Source organism: Haliotis rufescens, unplaced genomic scaffold (assembly GCF_023055435.1).
Source record: "Haliotis rufescens isolate VD_foot unplaced genomic scaffold, xgHalRufe1.0.p SCAF_7, whole genome shotgun sequence".
NCBI classification, from domain to species: domain Eukaryota; kingdom Metazoa; phylum Mollusca; class Gastropoda; order Lepetellida; family Haliotidae; genus Haliotis; species Haliotis rufescens.
The window spans coordinates 55,208,105-55,227,504 of NW_025964361.1; the positions used below are offsets into that span (position 1 = coordinate 55,208,105).

Here is a 19,400-nt window from a genome sequence, read left to right on the forward strand (position 1 = left end):
TAAAAAAAACTAAGATAATGTCAATTGTCAAAATGCCATCAGCCTCCTTTGCAATGTGTTTACTTAAACAAGTAACATGATACAAACATCAGCCGCATAGTTTCTTGAAAGAAGTTTTAACCAATCTATCAAACATATCTAATTTCCCCCTCATTTAGGACGCCACTCACTCTCTATTGAGCTTAATTCAATAGCAGTTACTTTCTTATCAATTATAAATTGCATATATTCAGGTATTGGGAATTTTAATGATGTTCGTCAATGGGGAGACAATGCATTCATATCCTTCCATATGAAAGTTTAATACGCGTTTTAAAGCAAAATTATTCAGTTCATTATTAAAAAAATCAAAAGGGAACATTAACGATTCTTAACCATACTTTCCATTAAACGAGTCGTTGTAATAGAATCTACTGACTTGACGGTTTTTCTTAAATTTACAAAATTTGAATTTGAGAAGAAGCCGAATGTAGGGATATGGCGCAATGCATTTGGATGGCAACTATATATTGCGAGCTTTCGTGAAATAGTAATGAGGGTTCAGTGTATAGATAGGTATCAGGGACATTATTGTTTCCCATCAACGTAACTGATTGTGAAGATAAAATACAACCATTAAGAACAGGCATGTTTATGCAAACCTACAAAATTGTAATACCAATTTGAGGGTATTAAGTAAGAACCGAAAAATTGTCATGTTTGGGGACAAATGAAACACATAGTCCCTTTACGTTATTGAGAAGCAATCACCTGGAAGTTCACTGGGGTTTCCTGGTCTAGTTTATGATTATTAATATTCGATCCAAATAACCATATTATTGAATATATTGACCATCGTAGACGCACCATACTATGTGCTGTCATATGTACAAGGTATGGCATACGCCGTTTTGGTCATACTAAATTAATTAATCATATTAAATGACATCAATACAGTCCTTGATGACAAGTTTGAGGTTTTCAATACAGAATGTAAAATGTATATACAGTGAGTGAGTGAGTGAGTGAGTGAGTGAGTGGGTGGGTCGATAAGTGAGTGAGAGTGAGTGAGTGAGTGAGGGAGTGAGTGAGTCACAGTCTGCAATGGTGATGCATTTGATACGGGTATCATAATTGTGTTTTGAACCTTAAGTTTGCAGTGCTTAGGCGACTGTTTACACCCAAGTAACATTTTGATAACGTTTGTAATTTTTTGGTCAAATCCAATTTCATGTGTACACTTTCTTTTGACCGGCAGTTTATGTCAACTTATATCTAAAAAGAATGACATATGGGCTTATCCCTATCAAACGTTGAGCAGTATACTTTTGTACATTATATCAGTCATATATAAACCTCTCGTGTATCCCAGAGAGTTTTGAAACAACAGTATCGTGTTCTACGTCTTACATCCTAAAGAAGCAACATATTGTTTCACTGTTAAATTACTTTAACCTATACTACTCAACAGAAGTTTAATAACACTCGATTTTGTCATATGACCATAGCTAATCCGTTCTTTAACTTCTATGGAGTAGTGTATATATTTGTCATGCTATTACCGTCAAAGAAGGATGTCACAGTATGAATGTTACCGCTTGTGTATAATATAGCATGGGTCGAGTATTCTGATCGATTCACTGAATGCTGGGTAATGCGGCATTCAGCAACATTCCATGTATATTACAAGAACCTGGAAATGACCTGGACATGGATCAGGCAAGTCAGTGACTGAAACTCGAAGCCTCAGGGCAAATGAAAGTATACACTTGAAATTTGGATCGGATCAAACAATTACAAACGTTATCAAAATGTTTTTTAGACTTAAAACCGTCACCACAGTAAACGTATGGTTTAAAACACAATTATGATTCCCGTAAAATAAAATACATCTCCACCGAATTGCATTTCACGGGGTGAAATTTGATTAAACAACTGAGGTAATAACAATGTGTAGCGCCATGAACTGAATATGAATGGGAACTATACAGTTTTATACAGTGACACACCATATATATTACTGTATTGTTTTATACAGTGCCCCACTATGTATATTCTGTTTTGTTTTATGCAGTGACACACTAAGTCTATTTTAGTGTTGTTTTATGCAGTGACACACTAAGTCTATTTTAGTGTTGTTTTATGCAGTGACACACCATGTATATCACTGTATTGTTTTACACAGTTACAAACCACGTCTATTTAGTATTGTTTTATGCAGTGACACACCATGTATAGTGCAGTATTGTTTTATACAATGACACCCTGTGTATATTTCTGTATCATTTCATCGTGTATATTACAATATTGTTTTATACAGTGCCCCACTATGTATATTTCTGTTTTGTTTTATGCAGTGACACACTAAGTCTATTTTAGTGTTGTTTTATGCAGTGACACACCATGTATATTTCTGTATTGTTTGATACAGTGACACCCTGTGTATATTACGGTATCATTTCATCGTGTATATAACAATATTGTTTTATGCAGTGACACACCATGTTTATTACAGTTTTGTTTAATATAGCAGCACTGCATGTATATTACCTACAACAGTTTTGTTTGAAGCCGTGACATGGCACCTATATCTACCAACAATGGTTTTGTTTTATACACTACAACGACTACCAATATTTCTAGGTTTCCTATTCAGTATGTCCCTTCAGTGTGAGATTGCCATCTTCTGTCTTAGTCTCACTCCCGGCTAGTGCACGTCGCTGACCATCTGTCGTTGTATCCTCTGACATTGTCTGCTGGGGAACAAGCGAGACAGCACACCACAGTGAGATGATCTTAATTACATCAATTAATAATTTACTTAGTAACAGGTAGTTGGGGAATTCACTCGTGGGAACCAGAAACCAGTCAAGCCGTGTGGCTTTCCTATTAATCCCATAAACGCTTTATTGATACCAAACTACCCTGCAGTTGCATTTTGCATTCTTGACATTTAGCCTTGTGAAGGTTTGAAGGCACTACTTGCAGGAACATGGACAAAATAGCATTGCTCAGAATGTCAGATGGTGTCCATCCTCGCCTATATTGGTTCGCGTGGAGATTACTTATATTCGTTAATGCAAGGATTCTGATATAAAACAGAGTGAAAAACGATGAATTATTTTTATTGATAATAAATATATTACTTCATACGTTATAATCATTAATATAGCATATGCCAACTTCCTTTATACTAGTTATACGTTTGTCATGTTCACATGTGCATGCTGTTGACATAGCAACATATATTTGTCATGTTCACATGTGCATGCTGTTGACATAGCAACATATGTTTGTCATGTTCACATGTGCATGTTGTTGACATAGCAACATATATTTGTCATGTGCACATGTTCATGCCGTTGACATAGCAACATATGTTTGTCATGTTCATGTTGTTGACATAGCAACATATGTTTGTTGGTGACATAGCAGGTGAAGTGAAATGGGGTTTGACGTCGCGTTAAAAATTATTGCACTTATGAAGCGAGGTGTGCTTGTGCGTGCGTGTGTGGATGCGTGCGTGCGTGTGTGTGCGTGCATGTGCGTGCGTGCGTGCGTGCGTGCGTGCGTGCGTGCGTGCGTGCGTGCGTGTGTGTGTGTGTGTGTGTGTGTGTGTGTGTGTGTGTTGTTGTTGTTGTTGCCTGTACTAGTCCGGACCAATGCCGATTTTATAGTGCTAGTCCACTGAGATAGCATGCCTCAGTTTAACACGAATACATGAATACCCCACTCAGACCTGTAGGCAGGTACTAAGTGTTGACATAGCAATATGTCTATCATGTATACACGTGCATGTTGCTGACATAGCATCATATGGCTGCCATGTAGGCAGGTACATAGTGTTGACCTACTGCTTTAGGCGTTTAACTAGTAGCATATGTATATAATCGATTATACATGCTGTTGTCACAATAACATACGTATGCCATGTAGGCACATAGCTATAAGCTGCACTCTTAGAAAGATAGAATATTGGTTCTAGAATACCCCATTTTGTTTGTCGTTTTTATGTACTTTAAAATCTTTGTATTCACTGTACACTCGATCTTGTTTCATTCAGAGATTAATGACTAAACAACTTTGACAAGAATCGTGTTACCAATGATCTAAGATAATGAATCATTCATCCATCTACCTTCACACACATGTGTGTATATTCCTATTTATCGAACACAAAAAGAGAAAAAATAAGACCTTTTCGTATTCTGTTAATAATAGTCTGATTTTGTCACTGACAGCTTAGGGAACCACCATATGATATTATGGGGTGTGGTGGGTATAGGTTGAGTAAACAGGGTTTTTTTTAACAACACAGTCTATTTACGAAAATGCTGGAAAAAATAATGTGTCCTCAGATATTATTATATAATAAAAGTCATTGGAAAATGAGCAACAGAAAAACAGTTACAGATTTGGGTAGGAAAATATGTTACAGGGACAAAAGTTACAAACTCAAATTATTTTTGGCATTTATATAAATGAATTAAATGGGTGAGAGGTTTGTTTCTCTTGTTAACTCCAGTGACCATATCGTCCCTTAACATCACATATCCCCATATAAACCTTAAGATGAATTATAGGTCTCTAATAAATACTCTCTCTCTCAACAATATATAGATAAAACACTTGTGCCTTCAAAATGCAGCCTAACTGATATATATTACCAAACCCTATTCCCTATTTGTTATATTTTTTAATTAGATGATACCCTTTTGTCTCTTTCCTTGTGTATTTATTTCATAGTTAAACCCTGCAGTTACATTTCGTTGGGACAGGTTTGTACAATCATTTTCTATTTAATACATTTATCAATACAATGATTATTTTCTGTAACATTTTTCATGTAATTTTTCTTCCACCATTCCCGAATTATTCTGTGATGTTGATAAAACAATCTGTTTGGCCCGCCCTTTCCGAGTAAGGACATTTTACGTTTTGAAGCGCTGACAGAAATAATGTTCTGTCTCAAACAAAAACATCCCCCGCAAAGTGCACAGAATATTCAATGATCAGTTTCATCTCCACATGACACGGATACATGAAGAAGAAGACATTAACTGAACTGGTAGTCAACTAAACTGGTAATCAACTAAACTGGTAGTCAACTAAACTGGTAATCAACTAAACTGGTACTCAACTGAAATTGTAATTAACCGGATAGGTAATCAACTAGAATGGTTATAAACTGAAATTGTAAATAACTGAAATAGTAATGATATAGAATGGTAACCAACTAAACTGGTAATCAACTAAACTGGTAGTCAACTGAAATTGTAATTAACCGGATAGGTAATCAGCTAGAATGGTTATAAACTGAAATTGTAAATAACTGAAATAGTAATGATATAGAATGGTAACCAACTAAACTGGTAATCAACTAAACTGGTAGTCAACTGAAATTGTAATTAACCGGAAAGGTAATCAGCTAGAATGGTTATAAACTGAAATTGTAAATAACTGAAATAGTAATGATATGGAATGGTAACCAACTAAACTGGTAATCAACTAAACTGCTAGTCAACTGAAATTGTAGTTTACCGAAATGGTAATCGACTAGAATTGTATTTAACTGAAATGGTAATGATATAGAATGGTAATCAACTGAACTGTTAGTAAACTGAAATTATAATTTACCGAAATGGTAATCGACGAGAATGGTTATAAACTGAAATTGTATTTAATTGAAATTGTAAACAACTGAAATGGCAATCAACTAAACCGGTAGTCAACTGAAATCGTAATTAACCGAAATGGTAAACAGCTAGAATGGTAATAAACTAAAATGTTATTTTACTGAAACTGTAAATAACTGGAATGGTTATCAATTAAAATGGTAATCAACTCAATGGTAATCAAGGAAGCATCAAGCTATATCATAAACATAGATCTATCACAATGACTAATAGCAAGTCGAATACCCCTAGTCCACATACATAACCAGGTGTGTCAGTCTTATATTTAACAAACACCCGTCATTACATAACAACGAATGGCAAATGAAACAAATATCAACAAAATGACATCAAACTTCTTGGTTAACAAGGAAAATGAAATTATATCAAAACAAAATATGGAGCTACATGTACAATTTCATTGTGTCAACTGTCGTATAACTTGCTTATAAAGATGTAATACAATTTTGATATTTTCACCAACACAACTCGGCTTGAACCCTCTAAATGATGACAGCATTACCTGAATACGAAAAAGCACATTCGACCATTTTAGTGTACATTTATTACGTACGCAAATGTTGATAATAAAATTATTATTGAAAATTATGTGCGTTTGTACCCGCGATTTAATCACCTCTTAATATAACTCGCTTAACAAGCCTGCAATTTTTCCATCCGACAATATAAACTTTTCAGGAGTCTTACATTCAATTAAATAAATAACAGTTCACATTGTCACACTGTTCTCCGTTGTTGCCTTAAACGTCCAGCTTAGGCAGATGAGATTGATTATTTCCTGGCGTTGACGTTTTATATTGAATGCCAGTTCAAAATCTTCCTTTGGTACTTTGGTGTTGGTCTTGCTCCACAGCCTCAGTACATGTTATTGTAGGTGTTGATGAGATTTATACACTGCTGCTATCATCTATGAATCTATATATCTGAAGCAATCTCTTTGTGGAAGTCAACAGTTTAATCCTTAAGTTTTCGGATTTGTATGGGGTATGTCTGAAAACATAAGGAATTTCGTTTTTTTTATCCGACATCCAACTTTTGAAATATGAATAATTGTGTAAAAGACTCTACTGGTTAACAGAACATTGAAAAGGCCGACAAGGTCAAATAAATTAAGGCTTTAAAGTTTTTTTTAAGCATTATTGCGCTGAAATATATTTTTGATATAAATAAATGCGAGAAAACTCTTTCCAAAATCCCTAGAAATACCCCGTCGTTTTAGTTCAGCATGATCACAATGACTAGAAACTGGCAGATATGAAAATGTACCCGATCGAAGAAACTGTCTAAGCAGATGTACTGTTTCATTATGTTATAAGATGATATAAAAGAAGTTCTTCTTAGAAAATGTTTTGATAAATGGCCAGATTTTATTAATTTGTGAGAAAAACCTTTCACCATATTTCAAAACTGAAGCAATATTCAAGCTATGTAACGGCGGTCTGTAAATGATCAAGTCTGGACCAGACAATCTAGTGATTGACATCATGAGCATCGATCTACGCAATAGATACGATGACATGCATCAACCAAGTCAGCGAAGCCTGACCACCCGATCCCGTTAGTCGCCTCTTAGAGAAGATTGGGTTGCTGAAGACCAGGGCCCACTTGCACAAAGCGATCTTAGCACTACAACTATTGTAAGCCTATGTTAAAGTATGGGAGTTACGATCATCTTTGCGCTAAGATCGCTTTGTGCAAGTGGGTCCAGTTCTATCCTGGATCTTCATTTGCATCAGTAACAAACTATGATTTAAACGAAAATATATGTGAAAATTGAAGTAGTTTTTCAAAAGACAAATTGGCTTGCACATAAGTATGAGGCTACTCAGAACTGTTATGTTTGTATTCATAGTTTTGGCAATAAATATAAGCGACAACAAAATCCATAATCAAACGGAATCATTACTCCACGGACTCCATTGTACGATTTTGATTGTGTCCAAAGCAGGTGTTTATGAATCACTATCACGTAGTGATGATACCAGATGTTCGCGAAAATATGAGCATATCCTGCCCCCACGGTGGCACATGTCACAAACACACGCAAAGGCAAGTCAATATTCACCGGAAAAATCAAGGCGTGTCAGCGTCATGTGGGAGGAAAGCCTAAAGTTATGTGGTGTCATACGTTTACCACTTAGGTGAAACCCACCAGCATTAGTATGGTGCTAGCGAACCAAGAATCATTATCAGGGTGAATCTGATTTTCGAACCCACCATCATTGGCTTTTGGCAAATTTGCGCAGGGAATTGCGACGCCTTAGATGACTAGGCCACCCTTACAAATGGATTTTTCATTCAATAGTACCTTTGATAGGTAGACTTCCTGGGAAGAAAAATGAAATTAATTCTTTCTTTGTAAAGAAATTAGGTTTTACTTAAAATTACCCTATATTTTGTCTCTTTTGCAAAGTTATTCGGACAACCAGTCAGGCATTGTAGTGATATGAATATGAAATAATTACTTATGAGATATTAAACCATTGAACTTGCAATTTCCTTTGCCATCTCTATTGTAGATACATTCAAATTTGAATATAATTATATTCAATTGGCGAATTTGTTTTGCAATCTATTTTAAATGACGTCTTTGTTCATTTAGATTGGAAGCCAGTCGCTATGATGGCTTTAACACATACTGTGATTACGCCAAATTACAAATAATGCCATGACGTCAAATGACTCAAGTCTGTAATGACGTCATATTGACACAGACCTTGATGACGTAAAATGACATATACTGTGATGAATTCAAATTTCGAATACTGTTAATCTTCGACTAGAAGCCAGAGTTTAATATGGCCCGACTCTGTACAAATGAATTATTAGTTTATTTCAAAGTCACTAAGCGAGACCCAGGTAACTCACAAGTCACATTTGGGCTCTGCATGCTTGCTGTGACGTATTTGTTGTATACAGCAATAGTACGCCTGTACATGTATGTGCTTTTAGAGGCCTCTTCTTGATGTTTTTGTCTATTCCTCTGTATACTGTAATACTGAACATGACCGTGATGATAATGTATCGAACGGGCTGGTCATTTAAGGAACACGGTCTTCTAAAACTTGAATAATGATAATCCTGGCATTACAATTATACGTTACTCGACATATGACGTCATCGTTGTATTGATAACCCTAAATAAAATTTATTGTTAATCGTATATATACTACTCAAAAGAAGTTAAAGAACACCCGATATTTTTTCATTTGAAGGATTAGCTATAGAGTCATATGAACTAATCAGGTGTTCTTTACTTCTTATAGTTTTAATACTCTATATTGGCTTTGAACAATCATAATCACCATCGCATTCGCATTTATAAATCTGATATTCATATAACATAGCTGATACAGTTTTTCTTTATATTTCCTGATATGTATGTACTTAACGAAGAGCACGATGTAAAATATGACTTAATGCCAGAAGGCTACCTCTGCCAAGGTTTTGTCAATAGAAGTGTAGTCATTCCTGTTTTCTTCTTGTATGTATGGACCGCCTCCGTGGTCTTGTGGTAGAGCGTCCGCCCGGAGAGCGGAAGGTCCAGGGTTCGATCCCGGGCCGCGTCATACCAAAAGACGTTAAAAGATTGTACTTGTTGTTACCCTGTCTGGCGCTCGGCATTAAGGGGCTAAAACAAGGACTGGTCGGCTCGGAGTCAGTATACTGTGTCTGAGTGGGGTATTCATGTTAAACTGCGGCATGGTATCTCAGTGAGCTAGCACTATAAATCGGCATCAGTCCGGACTAGTACAAGCAGCCACACACACACATCCACGTGCATGCACGTCGCTATATAAGTGCAATAATCTTGGACGCGACGTTAAACCCAATTTCACCTCACCAACATCTTGTTTGTATGTATACACTAGCCATATTCCACACAATATTACCAATGAACTTCTATACTTTTGTAAAACACTTCATCGCCGATGCTAGATAACATTTTTATAAACTGATAAGCCTAGTTTCTTCACTAAAAAGGTTATCAAGTATCGAAGATCACATCTGGGCCTTCGTCAAACCGAAACAATCTATTCTGTAATGATACAGGCTAATAAAATTCGCCTGTAACCTTTAAACAACGCACAATCACGCGATGCCAATGAAAACACGTAATAAAGACGTGTTAAAGGCATTATATTGTGACTTTGTGACACCAATATATTTACCTCAGAATATTTGTGTTTTACGTACCAGATCCTACTGACTTTAATGACATATATTTTATACGTATTGAATATCCTACACGCGCAAATAATCCAAAGATTAGATAAGATGTGATCATCTTTATTTTCTCCGACATTTGAAGATCATATGGTTCATTTGAACATTATGAATTATACAATATCAGGCGGGATATATCTGAACAAAAAGGTTTACATGTAAAAAACCCAGCATATATAACTAGTATATAAGCACGTATATATGTCAAGACATCCAAGCAGTGTTATTGCACCTAGAAAAGTAATCTGAAATGTATCGATGTCACTTGGACAACATTTCCTATATTCATCGACACTCAGCATATCTGCAATTGCTTCAGAAATATTGTTCTGTCGCCTGTAGGACGCAGTGCAGAAGTACAGAGGGGTGTGTACAGAAGTACAGAAGGATGTTTACAGAAGTACAGAAGGACGCAGCACAGAAGTACAGATGGACGTGAACAGAAGGATGTGTACAAAAGGACGTGTACAGAAGTACATAAGGATGTGTACAGAAATACAAAAGGGTGTGTACAGAAATACAGAAGGATGTGTACAGAAGTACAGAAGGACGCAATACAGAAGTACAGAAGGACGTGTACAGAAGTACAGAAGGATGTGTACAGAAGTACAGAAGGACGTGTACGGAAGTACATAAGGATGTGTACAGAAATACAGAAGGATGTGTACAGAAGTACAGAAGGACGCAAAACAGAAGTACAGAAGGACGTGTACAGAAGTACAGAAGGACGTGTACAGAAGGACGTGTACGGAAGTACAGAAGGATATGTATAGAAGTACAGAAGGATGTGTACAGAAGTACAGAAGGACGTGTATTGAAGTACAGAAGGACTTGAACAGAAGGATGTGTACAGAAGTACAGAAGGATGTGTACAGAAGTACAGAAGGACGTTTACGGAAGTACAGAAGGACGTGAACAGAAGGATGTGTACATAAGTACAGAAGGACGTGTGCGGAAGTACAGAAGGACGTGTACAGAAGTACAGAAGGACGTGTACATACTTTAGCATTTGTTTGTGACGGGTGCCACTGGCTGGGCAAGATAACCTCACCTTTTCCCGAACACCTTGTATCATCACTACTTCATGGTGATTCGTGGACACATGGTTATGCTATTGTCGGAATCGCACAATGACTCTGATATTAGTAGATATTTCTTGTGATTATGGAAAAGGTTTTTGTCGCTTAAATGGTTGTACAATCGAGTCTACTTTTTGCAGAGAATACTTACAAATATGGAAATGGTTATTTTCGTTTTTATTCATTGTTATACAAATCTGACAGTCACCTGGGTATATTTGACGACACAAGTTCACTAAACAAGGATATTAATATATGTTTTTGGTGCCTTAAGTCACAATCAAATATGCAAAAAAATTGTTTAAAATGCATACTTAGCTTTCAATACAAGAGTACTTGTTCATACAAGAATATTTGCGAATACATATTTATTTCCTTCAAAACTAACTTTATGAAAAATATACAAGTGAATAATAGGTTCCAGGCACAGCATGAAAACAATGTAACACCAGAAAGCTTAAAATAAAAACCGAGGACAAACTGATTCTAATAAATTTCTTATTTTTGTCAAGGTGAAGAAATTAACACCTTCATCGGTAACCGTTATTATGACGTGCTTGAAGGAAACCTATATGTATCTCTGTACGTGTATTTTTTATCTAGAAGTGAGATATAATAAGTCATAGTTATGATTTTGATATTGATAAAATCACGTTTTGTTTTTAAATATTTGCCATATAGATTGTTTGTTAAAGCCATAATTTAGACGTTTATATTTGAATGATGTTTCCGGTATAAACATCATATTTCATATTCCTCATGTCGTCGTATTTACTTCCACAATTCATAAGTTATTTATTAGCAGGAATATGAAGGAGGAAGATATTAAATGTGATTTATAAAAGTCTGTTTTTCAAATTTATAATAAAGCACGTATTCAGTTCGCAAACAAGCATAACTTTGAAAAATTAGCTACTAAAATTATTTTAAAAATATTCCTTCATATTATCTTCATATGAAATAGCTCAATTTGATTAATACATCCATTTTAAGTATCACCAAAATTCCTCTTTATAATGCCAATACGATTTTTGAAACTGTAAAACTAAAAACAAACGGTTGCCTGGACACACCATCAAGTGTATGACCATTCTGTGTGAAATATTGAAGTATATTTAAAATCGATCACAACAATTCAACAACCTTAGCACAGATTGCACGGTTTCAGGAATATGAATAACAGCACTTAATAACCCACACTTATATTGACTATTCAAACCAAGATATAGGTATAGATAAAGGGAGGTTGGGAAAGGGTTCCTGAAAACATGTATGACATGAAATATGCCCGTTTGAAAGTCTTTCAAATCGACGCGAAGGTTTAATTTCGTGACGTCATGTGAGGTATAACATTGGTAGTCTCACCTGTTTGGGCCAGTCCCGACCCCCAGCAATCCAGGGGCCCCAGTCTCTCGCGGAGGCCCATTCTCGACCCTGTACGTACTGCATCCTTATACTACAACGTCTGTTGCTGTTGTAGCGCAGTTGGCAACACGATAAATCGCTCTATACGACCCGTAAATATTTTAAGTTCATATGTATCTTTAATTTGACTAGAATGCAAGGCTCCTATGTCCCAATGCTTGTGTCTATTTGAGATGCTCTCTTCATCTGGGGGCAATTCATTTACAAAATTAAATTATATATAATTCAGGATTAGCCATGTGATAATTGTGGCAACACTGTAACGCGTTAGCGCGGAGCTTTGATCTAAATATTATATGCATCATGCGTCGTCAACGTCGCTACTACCAACAAACACTCACAAACAGCACTTGTGTTAATTCTAATAAATTTCTAATATGCTGATATGCGGTTGTCGAGGAAGGTTAAATATCCCATCAGGGTGATGGTTCTATGTGATATGTGGTATTGGTGTCACTTTCATCAATTTTAATGATGATATGACGGTAAAATCTGTGAAGATAATGATTATTTTACTTAGAAATACTTACATCAGGTGAAATTATACAAAATTAATAATAAGCTCACAAAGGATATTCATCGATCTCCATTGATCATATAATGCGCTAAATATCAAATATTCATTCTACTGGAGTAATGTTATCGTTCAATGTATGTTTTAAACGAAAAGGAATTACTATATATGATTTTACAATATTAATTTGAATTATTTATATTCAATTTTATTCCCTCTGGTTATTAGATGGAGTTATAGAGCAATAATTGTTAAGCAGATCGAGGGGTTCCAGCAAGACTTTGATACATTTAATCTTAAACGAGAGCATGAAAGTCGGTTTAACATATCGTTAAGCTCTGTAATCAGAGTTTTCCGAGCTGCATTACTGAATATATGTATATTATCTTAAGTTAATGGACTAGATAGTGCACATCTAGTGTATGTCTAACACTTTGAAATATTTCATTTGAATGTATTTTATCGCTAATAAGTTAATTTTACCTGATACAATAGTAGTGTGTTCTAACGTGTGCATGATGCACGTGCATGCAGTGTGCGATTAGATACAGAGAAACAGGTTTCAAAATACAAATTAAAAAATACAAATAAACATGATTCATGCACGTTTTATTTAGGCCAAGACGTTCGATTCCCTGATGCGTGAAAAGATGGTATTTGTTGTTAATCTGCTCTCAACATTAAGGGGATAAAACAGGGTCGGCCCGGAGTGTACCGTGCCATGTTAAACTGCGGCATGGTATCAGAGTGGGTTGGCACTATAAAACCGGCACAGATCCGGGCTAGTTTAAGCAGCCACGCACGCACGCACGCACGCACGCACGCACACACACAAAACACTAACACACACAAAACACACACACACACACGCTCTCACACACACACGCACGCACGCACGCACGCACGCACGCACGCACACACACACACGCACGCGCACACACACAAAACACACACACACACACATGTCCATCCACGTCACTATGTAAGTGCAACAATCTTGAACGCGACAATAACACACATTTATATCGAAACAATTCGCACAATATAGTAGAAACTGAGAAGTGAGTAGCACTTCAAACAATTTTAGAAAATGGATATATAATAAAAGTAATAATTCATAAAACGAATTAATGACTACAAAAAAGACAATGATGATAATTGGTCAAACTGGTTCAACAGGTTCTGCTGACTTGACAACGTCTTTAACTGGTACATTGGGTAGTGACTTAATTATAAAAAATTTAGATGACACACTGCACCCCTAGCTTGGTTATTCTTTTTACTAAACTAAGATACAGATTTAAATAATTTTCTGTTTATGTAACAATAATAAACACATGCACATTGTATTGCAATTGTAGTGTCGACAACTAATGTCATTTCTTCTTATTATAATATACCGTAATATAGTTTGATTTTCTTTATTATAACGAGAATGGAAACCTTACCGATCGAACAATGCTTCAATCGAAATTAAATATGTATTTTGTAGATTCGATACTTTATATCTTTTTTACATGATAAATAACTATAACTAGAAACATTACAGTTCTCACTAATAAGGTTAGGCTCATTTTACACATGAGCCACTTTGTCATTTGAAAAAAAGGATTGCCACACGATTCTGTTTAATTCGAATGGTTTGTTAGTGGTACAGAACGGCGGTCACTTGTCACATCTAATATTGGTAGTTTTAACAAGATTCTCAGTGGAATAAATTGATATTACAGGTGAACACCGCGTGTTTTGTGATAACGAAAACCATCCTATATGACACTGTCAGCAAATAACAAGCTTTGTATATAATATACCACTGTCTGTTGATAACATTGTAAGATGTCGCCATTAATGGCCCGTTTCACATTTGATCGGCACTTTTGGGGAGGATTAGGGTGGGATTAGAAATGTGATTTATTACAGTTTCTAACCATCAGCTATTTACCCATGCCCTCTATGTTAGGACAATGAACTACTCCAACAAGCGCTGAGAGGTGACAACTATTTTATTGTGGGGGTAGAACTGTCACAGGCGACGTAGTGGAAGGATCGTCATCTCACATCACTGGAGACCCGTGATATCTGCTCCAACAAGGGAAGACATCCCCCCCTCGCTGCCGCTGATCCCGGAGTCTGGGCAGTCTGAAAGACAGTGTAATCTTTGTCTGTCTAATTGTATGGGTGATTAATTTTATGCATTATTCTCAGGTATTTATTAAGCTCTTACTTACCTGAGCATAATACATAAAATTAATCACCAGTACAATTAGACAGACAAAAATTTCACTGTGCTAAGAACCAATTTTGCAGACTTATATTATCAAAGTAAATCAAATATCAAATTTATGAAATTATTACCAATTTTTTAGTGCCTTGAGAAAATCATGGAAACATTGTCTAAAACGCTGTCCAGATATGTTTTATATATTATTGCCCATATATATATATATAGCATCTATTTATTATTGTGTAATATTATTATTGTGTATATATAGTGAAAGTATTCATATGTTCTGTGATACAGCCTGATTGCTGGAATTAATTACCGAGCAACCATATGAAATCTACGTCTACATTTTTACAGGCCAACTGACCCACAGGCCAAATGGTATTGAAACTGTTTAGCATTTAGCAAAGTTTGTTTTTCGTGCAATGCAATAAAGTAACAATGGTGTGAATGAGAATACAAAGCCTATATGTTGACTGTCCTGTAACTCAGGCTGGGTCGATGGCTTTCATCTATGCTGAAATACAAGATGATGATGATGATGACGATGACGACCATGACGACGATGATGATGAACAAGTATTGTCTTCAGCATCCACTTGAAACCTTTTTGTGATCAAATCGTCACGACCATCGAAATTCCAATGCTTCACTACAGACACAGGGTCCGACCCTATAATACCACATTCATGTTTCTTTAGAGACGGAATATTTATGGGCATATGCATTGTTTCAAGATTTACAATTTGTTTCATCTGAATCATATTTTGTTATCAGAACCCTCAACTTTTCCAGCGAGCAAATATTATTCTTTGTTGTAATATCTGTTTAGATTTGTCTTTTCAAAATGATCAGGACACGCCCCCACCTCACGCTTGCACACACACACGCACGCAAACACACACACACGCACGCAAGCACGCACGCACGCACACGCGCATATGAGTCATTATCACTCTCTGGTATCGTCACAATTCGATAATGATTCATAAACACATGCTTATGAATATTGTCGGAATCGTGCGTTGGACTCCGCTTTTAGAAGAAATTTCTTTATTATGGATGATTTATGATTATGGAATGTTGTTTGTCATAATATATTATTATCGTTGCAGATCCTTCCGGTTTCAACCGATACATTTGAAAATTAACTATGCCATAAATCAACTTTACCGCATAAAACCTGTTTTTTGCCATACTCTCATTAACATTGTGCTTAATATGTTTGAATTACAATGTTTTACAATAAAATATGACTTCTACTGAACGTCGACATATCTAGTCAAGTATTTATTGCCTCGTTAAATAATGGCAGTTGATCATGCTTTGCCTAGTCTGATATCCTTCTTTCATTATTGAGTAATATATCATTTATTGGCAAGTTTCATGTTATAATTGTTGGACGATTCCCTGACTGACGGGAGCGTATCGTATTATTAAAATACAATTACATATTCCCATGTTCATTTTTCATATTGCAAGTGATAATAAGAAAGAAAAACCCCAACAATATTTAATCACTAGAAACTGACATAAAACAGAATCGGATATTTCAGAACATCACCGAAATCAATTCAGTTCAACGATACGCCCGCAAGTTGAAAGTCATGAATATTCATTAGTCTACTCCGCGCCAACCTCTCGGCATGCCGGTAGATGGCGCTGAACAGCCAGGCAGTATCCACTTAGCCGAAACATTAAAAATTCATCGATCCTTGTTCCAAATTGTTGCGCGAATCTCTCGAACTGCAGATGACTGGCCCCGCGTTTCTAAAGGATTCACACAGAAATATCTGACAGATCCCCAATATGTAGCGCCACCAATATGGCCTATATAAATAATTCAGTTATCTGGTTTTAAACTATTTTTTTTCGAATTGCAGTTTTCACTGAGAGTATTTGATAATGGGGCGTGTAATTCTCTTGGCGACTGCAGCTAACAGAGCAATTGTTAGTTCTGTTTATTCGTAAACATTGTCCCAGGTTTTTGGGGATGATAAAATATTCAAAGTAAAATGTGTAAAAAGCGTTCGGTTGTCAATCCTGTAGAAAGGGACCTATACAAATCTGGAAAGTACAAAATGTAATCGGTTGTTTTTTTATGTCTCTTGCACGAAGGTTTGAATTGTTGGTCTAAAATTGACGTCAGTGCAAGAAACAATGATCTATCGTTTTTCACATGTTTATCAGACCATTTGTGCAATGAAACACGACCTTTGTCATACGAAGAGTCAAGAGAGAGAGAGAGAGAGAGAGAGAGAGAGAGAGAGGGGCAGCGACAGACAGAGACACAGAGGGGAGGAGAGAAAGAGAGAGAGGGAGAGACAGTGAGAGAGAGATGGAGCGAGAGGGGGAGGGAGAGAGAGGGAGAGAGAGGGCGATCTACAGTTATTTAAATTTGACTAACGGTGTCGTAATAATTATAACACAACCATTGTCATACGAAGAGTCAAGAGAGAGAGGGGGAGAGAGGCAGAGAGAGAGAGAGAGAGAGAGAGAGAGAGAGAAAGAGAGAGAGCGGTCTATTTAAATTTGACTAATGGTGTAGTAATAATTTCTTTATCAGATGTCTTTGTAACCCTCTATATGAAGCTCAGCGGTTGTACAGAACACATAAGTTTACTTATTTGTATTGGACAATGATGTACTTCGAATTTGAGTAATGAGAGATCAATTAAAACATAAAATAAATAAAATAACACATTATTGATACAAAAGGTATACAAAAAACCCACATTCATTATATCTCAATTCTATTATGAAAAATACCTTGGACTCATCCGTCACCAAAGCTTCGTTTCGGAAGTGACGTCACCAAAACTGCCATTCGTCACCACTCGCCCCTTTCCGTAACCTACAAGAAGGCTCGTCCCCCTATCGATGAATGTATGTGCGAAAATACGATAAACCAATCAGAATGCGCGTATGATTTCAAGTTCTTCATCAAAGAATCCCTCAGAAATAATTTTTGAATTTACATATGTCTTTCATCTAAAAATATACCAAAGACACAGTTAAATGTGTTCAATCATACTGTATAATTCCGCATGTCCCGATGTGCTTTAAATTGCATCTGAAATAATGTGGGAAACCTGGGGAAAATGTGTGAACCATTACGCAACGAGTTGACAATTGTTTTAGGTATGCCCGTTTGCGCTAAGACGGAACCCGATCGCAAAAATAACCACGAGAGGGGCACGAGTCGCTATTCGGCTTGTCCCGGAATAACACGAGTTGGTCACGAATGCAAAACTTCGTTTCGGGAGTGACGTCACCACCTCAATGGCTTCTGTCTCTAACAAAGCGCAGAATTTCTTTCGTTCGTGTGAGTAATTTGATTGGACGGCTATATTTAGCGTCATGCTGTTCGAATCGGAATTAAAACAAACCTATGGTAATACATTATGGCAAGTATCGTAATACAATGGAGATTTAATTCCCTGAGTAATCGGGAATGGTCCAGTTGAAGCGGAAGAACTAACTGCTTCCATTGTTGGTACGCCCAGGTACACTGCCGGGCATGTACCTGAAATCATCATCATCATCATCATCATCATCATCATCATACATGGGTGTATACTTTGTTTTGCCCGGCCTTTTAGATATGAGCTTTGAATCACAATCGTCACTTGCCGTGACCAGCTGGAAGACTTGTTCGTCATCCTTTCGATAGATGGTGGGCGAAAATCAAATCACAAAGCGCATGTGACCAGATTATGTATTTGATCAGCGCGTTCATATTTTTGTCTCTCCCACTTAATAAACATGTTCCACTCGAACCAGTGAAAACAATGTGTATATGCATAAAATGACATGATCGACATCTACTCAGTGCAGTTAACTATTTCCTTGCGCAAATTCATTTAAATATGTAAAATTGTTTAAATTGAATATGTTGGCTTGAAACAGTATTGGATTGGGATGACCACACGGGACACTTGGTAGGATAGTACGGCGGAGTCTTTGCATGTGTTTGTGACGGGTGCCACCGGTGGGGCAGGATACGCTCACCTTTTTGCGAACACCTGGTATCATTACTATTTCATAGTGATTCATCAACACATGCTTATGATAAAGTCAAAATCGTACAATGGCTTCTGCTTTCAGCATGTATTTCGTATGATAGCTTTATTATTTGTTTATTTTTATGATTACGGTCATGATTATGATTATTGTTGTTATTGTCTTTCATGGGTAATTTCTGTGGGGGGGGGGGGGGGGGGGGGGGGGGAGGGGGGTCTCTTGACCTGCCTGAA

At 36.5% G+C, this 19,400-nt stretch overlaps 1 protein-coding gene across 1 annotated transcript in view; it reads right to left on the reverse strand.

The window, feature by feature from the left end:
* LOC124133719 (POU domain, class 4, transcription factor 3-like) overlaps window positions 1-12,496 on the reverse strand; it is an 82,715-nt gene extending 70,219 nt beyond the window's left edge. Inside the window, exon 1 of the mRNA XM_046498211.2 lies at window positions 12,347-12,496. Coding sequence (XP_046354167.1) covers window positions 12,347-12,430 — 84 coding nt within the window. The 5' untranslated portion in view covers window positions 12,431-12,496. The remainder of the gene's footprint in view (window positions 1-12,346) is intronic.
* Window positions 12,497-19,400: the final 6,904 nt, after the last annotated feature.